The following is a 15,348-nucleotide window of genomic DNA, read 5'->3' as shown; positions in this document are numbered from 1 at the left end:
TTATTCTTACAACATTGTATCAAATACAGTGGTGCACATTTAAAACATTTTTTAAAAGCGGCATCTAACGTAGTTACTATCTTTTTTTTCATAATATCAGTCGCTAACGATCATGTAATCCATCTGACGGTAAGTGGGTACTGCCACTCATGGACATCTGTAATCAAACCCAGATAACACTGAATTACTACCAGAGGTTGCCACTAAACCGCCTCAAATAAGTGTCTCCCTTACCGCACCCTTCACGTTGAACAGCAGTGTTAAGCGCTGCTGTATGGCAAAAATAGATGTGGCAACTGTGCCTTCGGAATCACAGGATTTTACCACCTTTAAAGATCTACACATTCTTAAGTGATCAATGGTATTTGAGAACATTTCCAGGTAATACTTTGTTGTTTACCTAAAAGATGCCCATAGTTAACTGTACAAAGTATGCTTTGGTTACTGATATTTTATTCTCCATCACAAGCATTTAATACTGTTATAATCTTCAGTGTGGACATTTATATGTAGGTATAGCTTGTAAAATAAATACATAATTGAAACAACGTTATATATTTAATGAATTTTATTGGATTAATAGGGAAATTTTAAAGAAAATTTAATGAAAGAATAAAACTATGTTCACAATGTCACTTTGTTAATGAATTGCTATTTAGTTATTTCTCAATAAACCGGTTCCAATACTTAATTCTGAAGGAGACTTTGTTCTCAGCTGGCCGCTCAAACGAAATAGCTTTCCGTTTATAGTTGTTGCAGCCTCCATTTTTCTTAAAAACATGTTTTTGCAAGAAGTATTCAAAGTCCTCTCAGTCAATGTTTTATTAGATTCAGAATCTAATGAATTTATAATAGAATCTGCATCACTGTCCAAATTAAATATGTTGGTATGTGACTCGTCGCGCCACAATTTTTGCAGATTCAATGCCATCAGTTCTAACTGTACCTGGGACAGTTCCCTTATTACATCAATTTGGACAGACATCACATTATCGCAAGTCTTTAGCAGAGAATTGAGCGCTTCAAGTACGTCGGCTCTTCTTTTCTGTATGCTATATTGATTGTCAATATTTCGTTCGAAGAACGCCAAGTGTTCGTATAACTCGGCCAGTTGTAGAGAGCACGTTATGTATTGTGCGGGATGGTGTTCGAAATCATAATAATGCTTAGCCCGCATCAACCATTTGTGGGTAAAAGCGAATAATTTTCGAGCATCTTCAACATTGCATACCACTTCCGAAGGAATTCTGCTTTCCATTTCCTTTAAATCTAGCGATGGAAAAGTGAACAATTTTTCCATGGAGTAGTCTCCTTTTCCGTCTTTCTCTGCGCCAACATCCTTATTGTTTTCCTCGTCTAATTTATCAGCGTCTTTCATGCGGTCGTCTAATATGTCCACTGTCTTCCACAAGTCTGGTCTCGACGGCGTATGAGAAAAGTAACGGTTCAAAATCTTCTTTTTTGATAACTTTAACAGTGACAATCCATATTTTACCCAATGATGGCTTAATTCCAGGAATTGCATCTCAAAATCTGCTTTTTGTAAAACGAATTCTTCTGGCATGAGTTTACAGTTGTCATGACACGTTCTTAGCACATGGTACGCTGCACACAAGTGATGTCTCGCATTTCCTAGTTCATTTAGATACGTAAAATAATTACCTAAACGTGCTGTCCTCATGGCCCAGTCTTGCGGCGTACCTTCCTTCATTTCTAACTGTCTTCTTAATGCAGTGTGATTGTACAAACTGTACTTATGGGATAGATTTAATTTGTTATACAAAAATGCTTGCATCTGAATATTGTTTGTGACAACTTTATCAATTTTTTCGGGGTTCACGCGTTTGATATTACTGATAGGTTCCGATGAAAATAAATCTTCGGCATCTATAAACTTATCTGGTTGAGATTTATCTATCTTGTCGTAAAGTTCCTCCATAGCTTCTAAAATATCTCTAGAAAGAGCGATCTCATCTAATTGTATCAAGTAATAGCTCAAAAGATTTTGGATTCTAAGAAATATAAAAAGACATTCTTCACGCAAGGCATGCGGTTTAAGTTTTTCAAAAGCAACATGTAGAATGTTTCTTTTTTCTAAGAGTGATATCGGTAACGTTTTCGCAGTCAACAATGCCAAGTAACCTTCCATAGCAACGGACCTTACGTGCAGATCATGGTTTCCCTTTCCCAGCATCGCCAGATCCGCGGTCAGGGTCTGGATGTCTCTCTTTAAACTGTGGAGTCGATCCGACGACTCTTTGTTCTTGATGGCATTTCTAACATTATCAAATGTATTACTTATTCGATTTAAAGTTTCCATCATGCAATTAACACTTTAAAATTTTCATATTATTAGAAAAGAATAGCAATCGTTCGTATTTTTTCACTTTTGCACAATTTTGTCTAGTCTGTCAAATTTAAACATCCCTTAAATTATTCTTTATTGTAAATTATGCCAGTTCCATCCTTGACATTTTGTTCCACGCGGCCATTTTATAGACCAAAAAAGGAGATAAGTTAAAAAAATATATAATATAAATAATTTCATTGGCCATCGTCTCGTCTCGTCAATTTGCTTTTGCCTGGTTTTCTTATGCTAGAGGGGGATAATCTAAATTTTCATAATATTATAAGTAGGTATATTAATTGAGAGTTGAAGTGTTCTGTCTTCAAGTACCTTGAAGAATCGAATTGGATAGATAACGAACAAAACAATACTCCAATACGTTTTGTGTTGTACTCTTAGTTATAAAAAATACAATAAAACTGCAAAGAAATAATTATAAACTGTATTTCATTAGCCCGAGGTGTTAACCTTCTTTGGACAATCGGTAACAAACAATATCTAACACTATGGGTAGCCATCCACCTGATGTTTTCGCTCCACACTCTGGGCGAGTGTTTAGGAAACATAAGGTTTACACTCTATTCACGTCCCAGTAATATATTTGCAACCTTTTTTGACACCAAACATAGGCCATATGGTAATTTTACATATAGGAAACAAGAATACAGGTAGTAGTTACTTGATATTTGTGCTTTTAAATGCTTTGCGTTTTCTGGAACCTAACGGTAACAGAGACGAACAATAAAAATGCGAAAATTGATACTTCGAAAGAGATAAGGCGCAAACAGACAATACTGGGACGTACTTTTCAAAACACAACCAAACAAAAACTTAACGTTCATGGCAAAATACTTTTTAAAGTTTCTTATGTCAACAGCCAGTATATTATGAACACCTATTACTACATCTATCTAATTGTGCATAAATATAATATAATTAAATACAATATCAAAGTTATCTAGAAAAAAAATTGCAAAACGTCCATTTTTACATTTTTCCTTCCTAATGTTACATGCAGACATAAATGTTTACATTTTATATTGGAGGTATATCGCTATTACACTACGTACATGAAGCGATTGTAAAAAACTCGATAAATAAATTTAAACTTAATGGGCTGTAACATATTTTAAAATTTTATAATTTAACGTTTATTTGGACATCGGAATAAATAAATTAAATTAATTAAAAGGTCATTTATGGTGGAGTTCAAGCCACTACAGACACTAACTTGATAAACAAAATGCATAGAAATAAATTAAGGTAGAACAAAACAAAATACTATATTGTTCTCACTCTAAATTCTGCCGTCTTTGTAAACATAACCTGAAAAGATATACAATAGTTGTAGCAAGATATTGCCGTATACTCGCGTAGCAAATAATTTTTGAATAACATTTTTATTATAGGAAAAGCAATGAATTTAAATTAATAAAATCATGTAATGCCCTAAAATATTTTGAAAATTAACGACAGATACAATATACAAAACATCAGCGTAAAGAACGTGCTATGCCAAAAATACATTCGCTCGGCCGACATTTCGAAACGGGTACCCCAAATCGCGTTGCCCTTAACATTATGATAACAGTTACTCACATTACTGAATCGATTGATATTTGCCGCTGTCGGCTGCGCACGAGCCTCGAGCTTCACTCGTTTTCGGACTTTCTTTATCAATATCAGTCTTGTCTCGATGTAGAGGGCGTGCGGCGCCGGTACAGCGTCCTGCGGGGCGAGGCGCTGGCGGACCGGATTCCGCCGTAAAACTTGCCCTTGTGCGTGATCACCTCCAGCCTTGCCGACGCCTCCGCTCGACCGTAATCGTTCTCCAACGTTATTCGATACAGACCGACGTCCTCGATCGTCACTTCTTCTATCTCCAGTATTCTGAGTATTTCATCCTTTTCCCTTATAGTTATCCGCGAGGTCGGGGTGATGACGATGCCGTCCTTGTCCCACGTGGCCCAGGGGTTGGGCAGGCCCTTCACCGCGCATTTGAACACGACACGTTCGCCTTCCTCCACAACTTTGTTGAAGGGGTACGTGTAAAACTTAGGTGCGATCTCGCGGCTCGGGCTGCAGAGGCGTCGCGCGTCTGGACCTATATACGGAATATTTATACTCAGTAAATGTGAAAAATATTTTCCAAAGACTTAATGAGATGCAAATGTTAATAATCATTCAATATAGTTAAGTATACATTTAAACTTATTTGACGTAATTAATTTGGAAATTGTAATCTGAAAGTATAACAATCTTTTATCCCTTTCCTTTCCTCGTACTTGTGGATGTTAAAATGCGTATCAGTTAGGCTTGGGAAAAGGGTCTCTTGCCGAAACTAGTTTGGGGATCCCTAGTGTAGATGCGGTGGTGCACAGGTGGTCTATTCCACTTTGATCCTGATTTCCACGCAGGTAATTAAAGGGTATTAAAATATTATATTTTTTTGAGATCGCCTATAATCACCCAGGTGATATTGCCCCGGTGATCAAAGTGGAATAGAGAGTAGAGGTGTTGGTGTGGTTGTGTAGTTCCCAGTCGTGTGACGCTACAATGACGTCACTGGCCAGTAGTGCTGTTCGTGTCGTAGTTACCGATCGTGCGCGAGAGCGAGCGCGCGTAGTTACCGGGCGTTCCCAGTCGTGTTACTGTACTGTGACGTCACTGGCTAGCAGTGTTGTCGGTGTTGTTGTGTAGTTACCGGGCGTGCGCGAGAGCGAGCGCGCGGGCGTGGCGCGCGGCGTGGAGCGCGGCGTGGACGCGGCCGACAGCAGCGCGGGCCGCCGCAAGCGCTGGCTCAGCGTGTTCGGCTCGCCAGGCGCTGTGGACACATTAGCATTTATGTCATCGACACATTACTTTCCCACTGCTGGGCATATAATGAGAAGGATTAGACAATAGTCCACCGCGCTGGCCAAGTGCGTATTAGTAGACTTCACATATAATCCGCGCCAAACAGCTAGTCCGTTCTGAAGTTGTTGCGAGCAGGTGTTGTCATATAATTTACAATGGCGACGTGACTCATTTCTATATTCAGAGCGGACTACCAGTTTGGCGCGGACTATACCTTTGAGAATTTTCTTTTTTATAAATCTCCCAGGTATGCAGGTTTCCTCACCTTGTTTTTCTTCACCATTTAGCAAGTGATAATTAATTTATAATACGCACATAACTTTGAAAAATCAGAGGTGCGTGCCTGGCATTTGAACCCCGGACCCCTCGATCGAGAGGCCGAGTTTCTTAACCACTAGGCTATCACTGCCTTTTAGCATTTATTTATTGAACATTAATTAGAACGCATGAGTAACCTCTGAAAAAAATTAGAAAACTTGATTTTTTTTATAATATAAGAGTAGCAGACCTTTGAAAAAAATGGCATTTAAACATTTTAAATCTTAAAAACAGAAAAAGTGCCCTAATGACGCTAATCGTCATTTTAATGTAGCCTTAATTTCATTTCATATTTAATTATAATTTTGTATAAAAATAACACTTTACAATGCTTTTCATTTTACCTCAAATACAATAGGCACATAAATAACAATAAAATAAACGTTAATAAAACCGACAGAACTCACGATAGACAACAAGACAAGCACTGGACTTGGCCTTGCCGAGGCTGTTGGAGGCTTCGCAGGTGAAGGTGCCCTCGTCCTCGGCGGTCACCTGCTTGATCTTCAGTCTCGCGGTGCCCTCCTCGAAAGATGTCTCGAAGTCGGGACAATCATGAATTACCTGTAACGTGTTATTTTTAAGTGTAATAATATGAACATTTACGTTTAAATGCAAATCTGTAATCCTTACTAATATTATAAATGCGACAGTAACTCTGTCTGTCTGTCTGTCTGTATGTCTCTTCTTCTCTTAAACCACTGAACCGATTTTAATGAAATTCTGTACAAAGATAGTCTAGAGGTCTTAACCCTAGAATGGACATAGGATAGTTTTTATCCCGGAAATTCCGCGGGAACTGGGGATAGCGATCTGAGATCGATTAACCGGAAATCGATCTTCTGAACCAAAAACTCGATTATTTTAATAGATCTCCAGTAATGGATCGATCCAGTGAATCGATCTTTCAACCCAGAAGATCGAAATTTGTTCTTTTCATAATTTACCTACAGTTACTTTACTTATCCATGTTAGTCGATCATCTATCTATTTATATAAAAATGAATATTTGTCTATATATATTTGATAGAATTGGAAACTATGCATCTTTAGCAAAATTGTTGTCCAAGAGACCACGAAGGTTTGTGAGTTGGTAAGACCAATTTTCGACAGATGGCGCCACTGTAATTCCAATGAAAGTACAAATTTTCTGTTTTATGTATGTCATATTATTTCTTTAAAACGCTTGCGAAGCCGCGGGCACCACTAGTTTTAACATAATAGCCATCATCTAATCTCATACATTATTTGCACGGTGATCAAATTAATAGAGTGCTCGTCTGGCTTTTTAGAGCGGCAAAATTTCACAAATAACGTATTTTACTTCCGTACTCAAATTGTAAAAACGGAACCCTATCATTAAGCCTTCGCTGTCTGTCACGGACTCAGTCCTGAGACGTCACAGGGCTCTTTCTCTTGAACCGCAATATACAGACACTCGAAATGTTCACATTGTATGTACAATGGTGGCCGCTATAAAAACAAATACTAAGTAAAAATAATAAAGAGTAGAATATAAAAGGGGGTACCCATACAACAAAACCTCTATTTTACGGAGTTTTTCACTGTATGTTTTGAGTTGAGTCACCGTAATAGGCGTACAGTTAAAATTTTCACAATGCATTTACTTTTATGGCTGCTACGATAGCGAATACAAAAAATAAAAAAATAATTGAAAAAATGGTAATACGGAACCCTCCGTGTGCGAGGTTGACTCGCAATTGGTCAATTATCATCATTGCTTTAAGAGCAAATACCAGTTAATATTGTTAGCATTAACTGATAATAACTGAGAAAAATATTTTTGGTCCAAATTAATTACAATAGAAGAAACTTCATAAAAAAAGACTAGGAATGCGTACCCAAAGTTATGAATCTAATCTTATCTGGAGTTGATTATAGATGTCCATGGGTGGCAGTTGCCACTTAGCATCAGGTGGTCTGCATGCTTGCTACTCCTATATAATAAACTAGCTGACCCGGCAAACTTTGTACCGCCTCAAAATCTATTTATCAAATATATTTCTTATAAAATATAGCCTATGTTACTCGTGGATACTGTAGCTTACCAATGATGAAAGAATTTTTAAAATTGGTCCAGTAGTTTTTGAGCCTATTCATTACAATCAAACAAACAAACAAAGTTTTCCTCTTTATAATATTAGTATAGATAAATACCTCATTATAGTGCAACCACTTGATGTACGGCTCGGGGTTGCCGGACACCCGGCACTCGAACTCCACCGCGTCCCCGTCGTAACACAGCAGGTCTGTCAGCTCCTTGTCGAACCGCGGGATCACGTCTACTCGTCTGAAAAACAATGTTAATAACACGTAAATCAATAAGCAGTTATATTAGTGTCACTAGGCTTTGAAGGAAAACATCGTGAGGAAACCTTCATACCTGAGAAATCTTAGGAAAAAGTTTTCAAAGGTATGTGAAGTCTACCAATACACACTTGGCCAGCGCAGTGGACTATGGCCTAATCCTTCTCATTTTGAGAGGAGATACGTGCCCAGCATTGGGACAGTAATGGGTTGATGCTGATGATGATGTCACTAGGCTTCATAACGTGCGAGCCCGCACTTACCGCTACTTTTAAAAAGTTATATGCGTCATCGTCAACACGTTACTATGCTACTTCTGGGCACGGGTCTTCTCTCAGAATGAGAAAAATTACGAGAAAGTCCAACACGCTAGCCAGTGATATTGGTAATCTTTACACACCTTGAGATTTTTTTTTATAAATCTCTCAGGTATGCAGACTTCCTCACGACGTTATTCTTCACCGTCAAAGCAAGTGATAATTAATTTAATAAAGGAAAGTTGAGGAAAACTTAGTAGGGAAATTTACACGCCTAAGAGGTTTTTAAAATACAAAAAGTTGACAAAGGTGTATGGTGTCTAGCAATTTGCCAGCGCCGTAGACTATGGCCTAATCTTAGTATGAAAGATGATCTGTGCACAGCACTGGGACAATAATAATTGGTTGATGACAAAATCAATTTAAACATATTTAATTTTCATTATAACATTATTAAAGTTATTAACATCCATACTTATTTATCATTATAAAAGTAGTTATCGGATAGACTTTCTGCTGACATATATACAATACTGACGATTTTTGTAAAAATATTACGAAGAACAATATATGTATATGTATTTTTGTGTCATCATGTCCTAAAGATGACTCAAATTGTCGTTAACTTAATACTTAATAACTTTAACTTAGTTACTTACCCGTATCTTATATTGTGAGCGTCGTCGGGGGCAGTGATATCTGTAAGAAACAGTCATATTAAATCATTACTCGTAAGTATATCTGGAAACGAATGTAGTTATACTTGGAACAATGGCTTAAATTAAAAAACGGCTCAATATTACCAAACTGTTCATCTTGTTATTAAAAAGGTTTTTTGAAAACCAGATCAGAAACCGTTTTCCAGAAGCAATGATCCATAGTCATAAAAAATAATTCTAGTGTTGCACTCATTATAAACCTCGGACCACAGAGAGTATTATCATATTCAAAATGCCCCACTTACCTGCTATTTGCTTTTACGGATGTTCCAAAGCCTTAAGCAGAATTTTTACGTACACGAGCCAAGCACATAGGCTAACCGTGCAACCTAGCCTTAATTACGATATCGATTGTATAAGCTTTTTAGGTTTTTTTTATAATATAGGAGTAGCAGATGAGCACGCCGTCCACCTGATGGTAAGTGTCTACTACCGTCCATGGACATCTGCCAGCAACCCCAGATAACATTAGATATTCCTACCTGAGGTCGGCTACAGGTGTGCCGCTACTCCAGAGCACTAAGTTGGTCTGCTTATATTATAAAAATAAATCTGTCTTTAAACTAGAACACAGCAGCGCTTAACACTGCTGTTATGATGTAGAAATAGGTGTAGTAGTGGTACTGCCGGAGTCGAACCAATGATTCTATCACCTTCATAAGTACGGTAGGACGTGAGTTTTGGAAGGTGTTAGATTTTTTTGTGGTTTGACTTCGGCGGAACCACCGCCACACCTATTGCTGCCTCATAACAGCAGTATTAAACGCTGCTGTGCTCTGGTTTAAAGGGTGTGATAAGGGAGATTTACTTTTCCGAGGCGTGAAATGAAATGAAATGAAATATATTTATTTTGTATAGGCCAACGGCGGCACTTACAAATTGTCAGTTACAATATTTTCTTAAACTACTACCGGATCGGAACGCGACCTCTACTGAGAAGATCCGGTAAGAAACTCAGTGGGTTTGTCTTTTTTAATTTTAAAAATAATTATTCTCTTTTTAATTTTTTTTTAAATGCCATTCCAATTAAATGCCATTTTTTTAAATGCGTTCCAGCTCCACCTCAGGAGTAAAGGCACATCTGTAGCTTATCTCAGATAAGTATCTAATCCTATCTGGGGTTGGTGACAGGTGACAGTAGCTTACCATCTGGTGGACCGCATGCTCGTCTGCTACGTCGATATTAAAAACAAGTAACCTTTGGCTAGTATCTGGAGGGATATGATGGCCTTGGCCTCGCCGTGCGCGTTGCGAGCCACCACGGAGTACGTGCCGGTGTAGTCGAGCTTCGCGTGCGGGATCTCGAAGCGGTACTCGGGGCCCGCGCCCACACGCTTGAAGTGGTTCGCGTCGCGGTAGTAGTCCGGCTGACGAACGTTATACAAACAGTAATATAGTCCGCGCCAAGCTAGTCCGCTCTGAACGTTGTTGCGTACAGTAGTCATACAAATTTGCTATGCGACTATATTCAGAGCGGACTTGCTTTACGCGGACTATACAAAATTCTTTATTATTTTACAAAATCTGTCAATCGTTTGTGTAGATCGTAAACGCCAGGCAGGGATGTTCTTTCCGCCTTAAGTGTGTGCAGCTTAAAATGTTTAAAATATCATTTTGGTCATAAAAAATATTATAATATAGTCCTTTTGACACAACACCAAGTCACGCGTCATCGTATAGCATGGCGTCTCAATGGTATATTCCGGCCTTTAAACTTTGTTGAAATCCTATTACTAGCGGCTTAAAAATTACACCTAGTGTAAACACCATGGTTAAGGTCCAACAGGTCTCCCATTTGTGGGGACACATCTTAATCTTCACCAATCTTACTATGATCATATTCCCATCTTGATCTATGACCACGAAATATCAGTCAAACGACTAGGTAAATATAAGCATCAGCTTTTTAATCAATAATTTCATTTTATTAATAAATATATGATAACTTTTAAGTATAAATAACTAAATTACCTTCAAGAAATCCCTAAGCCAATAAACGTCAGGCTTGGGGTCGCCGATCACCTCGCATTCTATGATCACAGTGTCGCCCTCTCGCGCTTCACTCGACCGTGGCTTTCTTATAAACATGGGCTCTTTGGAGTACCTGTAAAAAACGTTACTTATAAAATAAGGTAGTGCTAGTAACAATAATGTTATTGATTACATATCAGCTCAAACCTTGAAGAGTGTGCTTATTTTTCGGCCAGGCATCTGCCTGCAACAATCTGTTCTTCCATTAATTCAACGTTTAGATAACCTGAATTAACGTGTGGATATCATAATTCTTTTTAAGCAAAATAATAAAACATACTAAACTCTTGAGGCTTCTACACTACATATCACATACTTCATGGACATCTATATTCTGTATATTCTGTGAAGAATTTGGTCCGCAACCTTAACACCATAAAGTCCCAGGAAATGTGACAACCTATTAAAATATCTAAGTGAAAAGGCAACATGTTTCATGTTAGCCAGCGAAACGAAAGCGTTATAGTTAACTTTAACAAAAAAAAATCAACTCACGGCACATCCGGACTGATGACGACCGGCGGTATCCCGGCCTCCTCCACATGGTCTCCGCCGACGACCTCGACCTTCCCCGAGGTGGAGGCGCGGCCGACCTCGTTGGAGGCGGCGCAGGTGTAGACGCCGGCGTCGCGTGACGTCACGGCCGCCAGCGCCAGCTCGATCTGCCCGTCGTGGTCCAGCGTCATGACGGCGCGCCGGCTCGGCCGCAGCCGCACGCCGTCGCGGTACCACGTCACACCCACTGATGGATACGCCTCCACCATCGCTGAGATTCGCAGTTCTTCGCCTGGGAACACAAATACAGCATTAAGTCGTTACGTTTACTGTATAGTTGTTTATCGTTGCATTTAACGTAACGCTACATTTACCGTAAGTTGTAAAGGTGGGGGAAAGATTGAGATCAATGTCATAACTCTATTCAATGCACGTAGCATTGAATACAGTTATGCACCCTTTGTAATAGTCTGTAATACATACGTACAAGTGCAAGTACCATGGAATGAATTTGTAAAATTGCAAATACACTACTTAAATATATGATTTTGTACGATGATGTTTTTCATTTTGAATCTCCAAATTTAAAATAAACTTCAAGGATACATTGATAAAAATTTGATTTTTTACGGCATAAAGCACCGGTTTCATAATGTTAATAATTGATAATTATAAAATCCTCATCACGAGAAGTAAAAAATGCCAAGGATATACACTTTCAAATATTGCATATATTGTATTATGTTGCCAGTTATTCATATGTTTTACGAATTCATAAAATTGAGTAAGATAAAAACCTTCAAACAGCCGATAGAGGGGTTCCAGTCCGCAGCAGAACTCCGGAGCGATGTACGCGCGGATGCCCTTGTCGACGACGAGGCTGCAGCGGCAGCTGACCGCGCCGCTGCTGTTCCGCGCCATCGCCTCGTACACGCCGCCGTCCTCCAGCGACGTGGGCGCGATCTCCAGCGTGTGGAAGTGCTCGTCCTGCGACTGGCTGCGACGGTCTGGGGACACACCGTTCACATTAGACGTATAGGTTCACATTAGAACTATATCTTTTTTTACGTGAGGACACTCTGCATGGATTTTTATCAACCACGAGTGCGGAAACTATATGCCGCACCGGCTTAAACTAGGTAGAGTCCGCACCAAACTTCTAGTTCGCTCTGAATATAGAATCTAGTCACGTCGCAACAATAAATTGTAATATTAGCGGGAGGAATACAGTGGAATACAGTGCAGGATCCCCTCTGACACCAGTCCGCTGCCTGCTCTCGCTTGCGGGTAGATAGCTGCGTTAGTGTGCCCTTACTGTTGCTACGGATACTATATGCTTGTAGTTGTGTTCGACTCCATTAGCTCTCTGACTACACCTACGCGAATTAACTTCAGAGCGGACTTGAAGTTTAGCGCTATACCTTTTTTGCTTGGAGAAATCCTGCATGGGTTCTTGTCAACCGTGAAGCAGCGAGAGGATATGGCGTACCGTCTAGAACTACACGATGTTCCTGTGGCGACCTTTGCTGGGACTACGGTTATGCTAATAGCATTAATCCGCGGTCCCGACAGACGATAGGTACCTATACCTTTTTATATTTGCTGACCTCCCCAAAACAGTGGGAGTAAATGGAATGCTGAAGGTCGTTACAGGTTAGTGACCAATTCGTGACACAAACCACCCGATAAGGATTCCTATAAGGTTTAACGTCTACTATCTGGAACAACACCATAAATAAAACAATGTCTTCACAAGCTACGAGGCTATGCGTACTTCAGATGACGGTTTACCAGATGAGTAAAAACGATTAAGAAGTCGGAAACCTATTCTAATATAACCACTATTCGAAGACACTACAGTCGCTAAATAAGTTAATTTTGTTTATAATATAGTAGGTATATATTTACCATTTTTACCAAACAACACAACACTAACAAAGTTTAGAGTTGAAGGCACTATAGAGTTCATTTCGATACTACAGCTGTTGCCATATGTATCGAATTGGCAACACGATGCCGATAAATATAAATCGATTGCGGCGAGTCTTGGCACCGCGCGCCGTGTATTTTCATTACTGACATTTAAGTAAATATGCATAAGGACAATGAAATTAATTAAAGATTATTTATATTTCTCGACAAGATCTCATTTATATCTGACAAATTGCTACGCTGCATCAGCTCCTCGCGAAGTAATTCGTTTATGGAAAAGAAGCGACGAAAGAAACACCTGGACGTATTATATTTTAAACAAATAAATTTATCTTCTTTTACGCTGGAACATAAGGATCTTTGGTAGAAGCCTCTGAGGTTCGACTCCGACGGAACCACCACCGCACCTATTTCTGTCTCATAATAGCAGTGTAAAACGCTGCTGTATTCTGGTTTGAAGGCTGTGGTAAGGCAGACATACTTTTTCGAGGCGTTTCAGCTTAGTCCTCAGGGGTAGAGGCGCATCTGTGGCCGACCCCAGTAGGAATATCTAATTCTATCTGGGCATTGTTTACAGATGTCCATGGGCCGCAGTAGCCGCTTATTTATTATTTATTTATTTATTTATTACTTTTATTTACTTTCACTTACCATCAGACGAACTGCATGCTTGCCTGCTACGTCTATATTACAAAAAAAAATCTAAAACTATATTAGGACGTACAATAGATAACGAAAGAAACATAATTATAACTCACTATCATAACAAACTTCCATGCCGTCCTTGAACCAAGTGACGAGGGGCGGCGGGCTGCCGATGACCTGGCATGTGAGGCGCACCGGGTACGTGGCCTGCACGCGGCGGTCGCGCAGCCGCATCGTGAACTGCGGGGGAAACTCGCCCTCCACGCCCGCTGATCTCTCCCTGCAAAATCACATCCTCTGTTCTATTCAAAACTCTAACAGGGTGGGTACCTCCAATGACAAAGTTGAATCCTGCCAGTTATTTGCAATATATGTGTATATTGCAAGACCTCCATACATAGTACCATCTAACTAAAATTACTACCCACTATAATTCCACTAAAATTAAATATATGGCCAGATTAATTTTTCAAGAGGTTTTATTTTTTACGTTTAATTTATTTATTAGAAATTAATTATATGTATAGTATATGTATGTAATTATATGTATAGTGAACAAAACATCGAAAATAATTTAAAAGCCATGTGAACAGTTTTGATCTCTGCAGTAAATATGGAGTACTGTAGGTACTAAGTAGGTACAAATTAAGAAGGAAGATCTTATGCCAGCATTACGATAGTAAGTTATGGTATTTTTGATAAAACAAAAACCACTCATATGAAGTATTGTTAGATACAGTATAATATTATGAACGTTGTTAAATACAGTAGAATTTAATTACCTTTTTAATTTGGCATCCGCTTCCCATACGAGTCGGTCTGTGATAACAGCCATTCTCGCATACGTTGAAGCACGACCATGAACGTTAGAGGCTTCGCAGCTGTATCGAGCTTCATCCTCTATCTGGACATTTTTAATTGTGAGGCAGCAATCAAATCCACTCAGCAATGTCTTTATACGGTCGTCGTTGTCCTCGATTTCGTGACCATTTTTCATCCATACGATCTCCGGGATCGGTTTTCCTTTAAAACTACAATTTAAGTTCGCAGTCTGTCCTAGGAGTACCTTCAACTGTCCGGGTAGTATTTCCGTAAACTCTGGCCTGTCTCCTGCTAAGCCGATTCCGATCGCATTCGACGTTTGTACCGCTTCGCCCCAACCGTACCTATTTCTAGGTGTGACTCTAAAGTGATATTCTTCGCCTTGTTTTAGGTTGAAGGCATCGAATGAATTGAGCGGAGTTATTCCCAATTCTACCCAACGAGCACCACCCTCCTTGCCTATAAGCCAACTTTCAACTTTATAGGCCAACACTGGAGCTGATTCTTGATGATCAGGTTTAGACCACGCGAGGGATACCCAATTATTTCCACCGTCCACTACGCTCGGTTCGCCCGGGATGCGGTCGGGCACAGCTAC

At 39.4% G+C, this 15,348-nt stretch overlaps 2 protein-coding genes across 6 annotated transcripts in view; both read right to left on the bottom strand.

Annotated features, from left to right (window-relative positions):
* Nucleotides 1–543: 543 nt before the first annotated feature.
* LOC140743500 (KIF-binding protein) lies at nt 544–2,472 on the bottom strand. The gene has a single exon (XM_073074815.1). The coding sequence runs from the start codon at nt 2,321–2,323 to the stop codon at nt 656–658; it is 1,668 nt and encodes a 555-aa protein (XP_072930916.1). The 5' UTR covers nt 2,324–2,472; the 3' UTR covers nt 544–655.
* A 303-nt stretch (nt 2,473–2,775) lies between these two features.
* Nucleotides 2,776–15,348, bottom strand: part of LOC140743498 (uncharacterized) — a 55,989-nt gene continuing 43,416 nt past the window's right edge. For 4 of the 5 annotated variants that reach the window (XM_073074811.1, XM_073074812.1, XM_073074813.1 and 1 more), the window contains 11 exons: nt 14,711–15,344; nt 14,042–14,208; nt 12,149–12,358; nt 11,352–11,643; nt 10,797–10,929; nt 10,024–10,192; nt 8,766–8,805; nt 7,700–7,832; nt 5,929–6,085; nt 5,052–5,171; nt 2,776–4,451 (listed from right to left, as the gene is read on the bottom strand). In XM_073074811.1, coding sequence (XP_072930912.1) covers nt 4,030–4,451; nt 5,052–5,171; nt 5,929–6,085; nt 7,700–7,832; nt 8,766–8,805; nt 10,024–10,192; nt 10,797–10,929; nt 11,352–11,643; nt 12,149–12,358; nt 14,042–14,208; nt 14,711–15,344 — 2,477 coding nt within the window. In that variant the 3' untranslated portion in view covers nt 2,776–4,029. The remainder of the gene's footprint in view (nt 4,452–5,051; nt 5,172–5,928; nt 6,086–7,699; nt 7,833–8,765; nt 8,806–10,023; nt 10,193–10,796; nt 10,930–11,351; nt 11,644–12,148; nt 12,359–14,041; nt 14,209–14,710; nt 15,345–15,348) is intronic. The other variant, XR_012102469.1, reaches the window with a different exon arrangement.

This window comes from Epargyreus clarus, unplaced genomic scaffold, assembly GCF_041222505.1.
Source record: "Epargyreus clarus isolate Ecla_fem2 unplaced genomic scaffold, WU_Ecla_fem_2.2 ptg000007l, whole genome shotgun sequence".
Classification (NCBI taxonomy): Eukaryota; Metazoa; Arthropoda; class Insecta; order Lepidoptera; family Hesperiidae; genus Epargyreus; species Epargyreus clarus.
This window is presented reverse-complemented; position numbering and strand designations above follow the sequence as displayed.

Excerpts from the sequence above, each read along its gene's own strand:
- LOC140743500 (XM_073074815.1), bottom strand. The coding sequence starts at position 2,323 with ATGATGGAAACTTTAAATCGAATAAGTAATACATTTGATAATGTTAGA.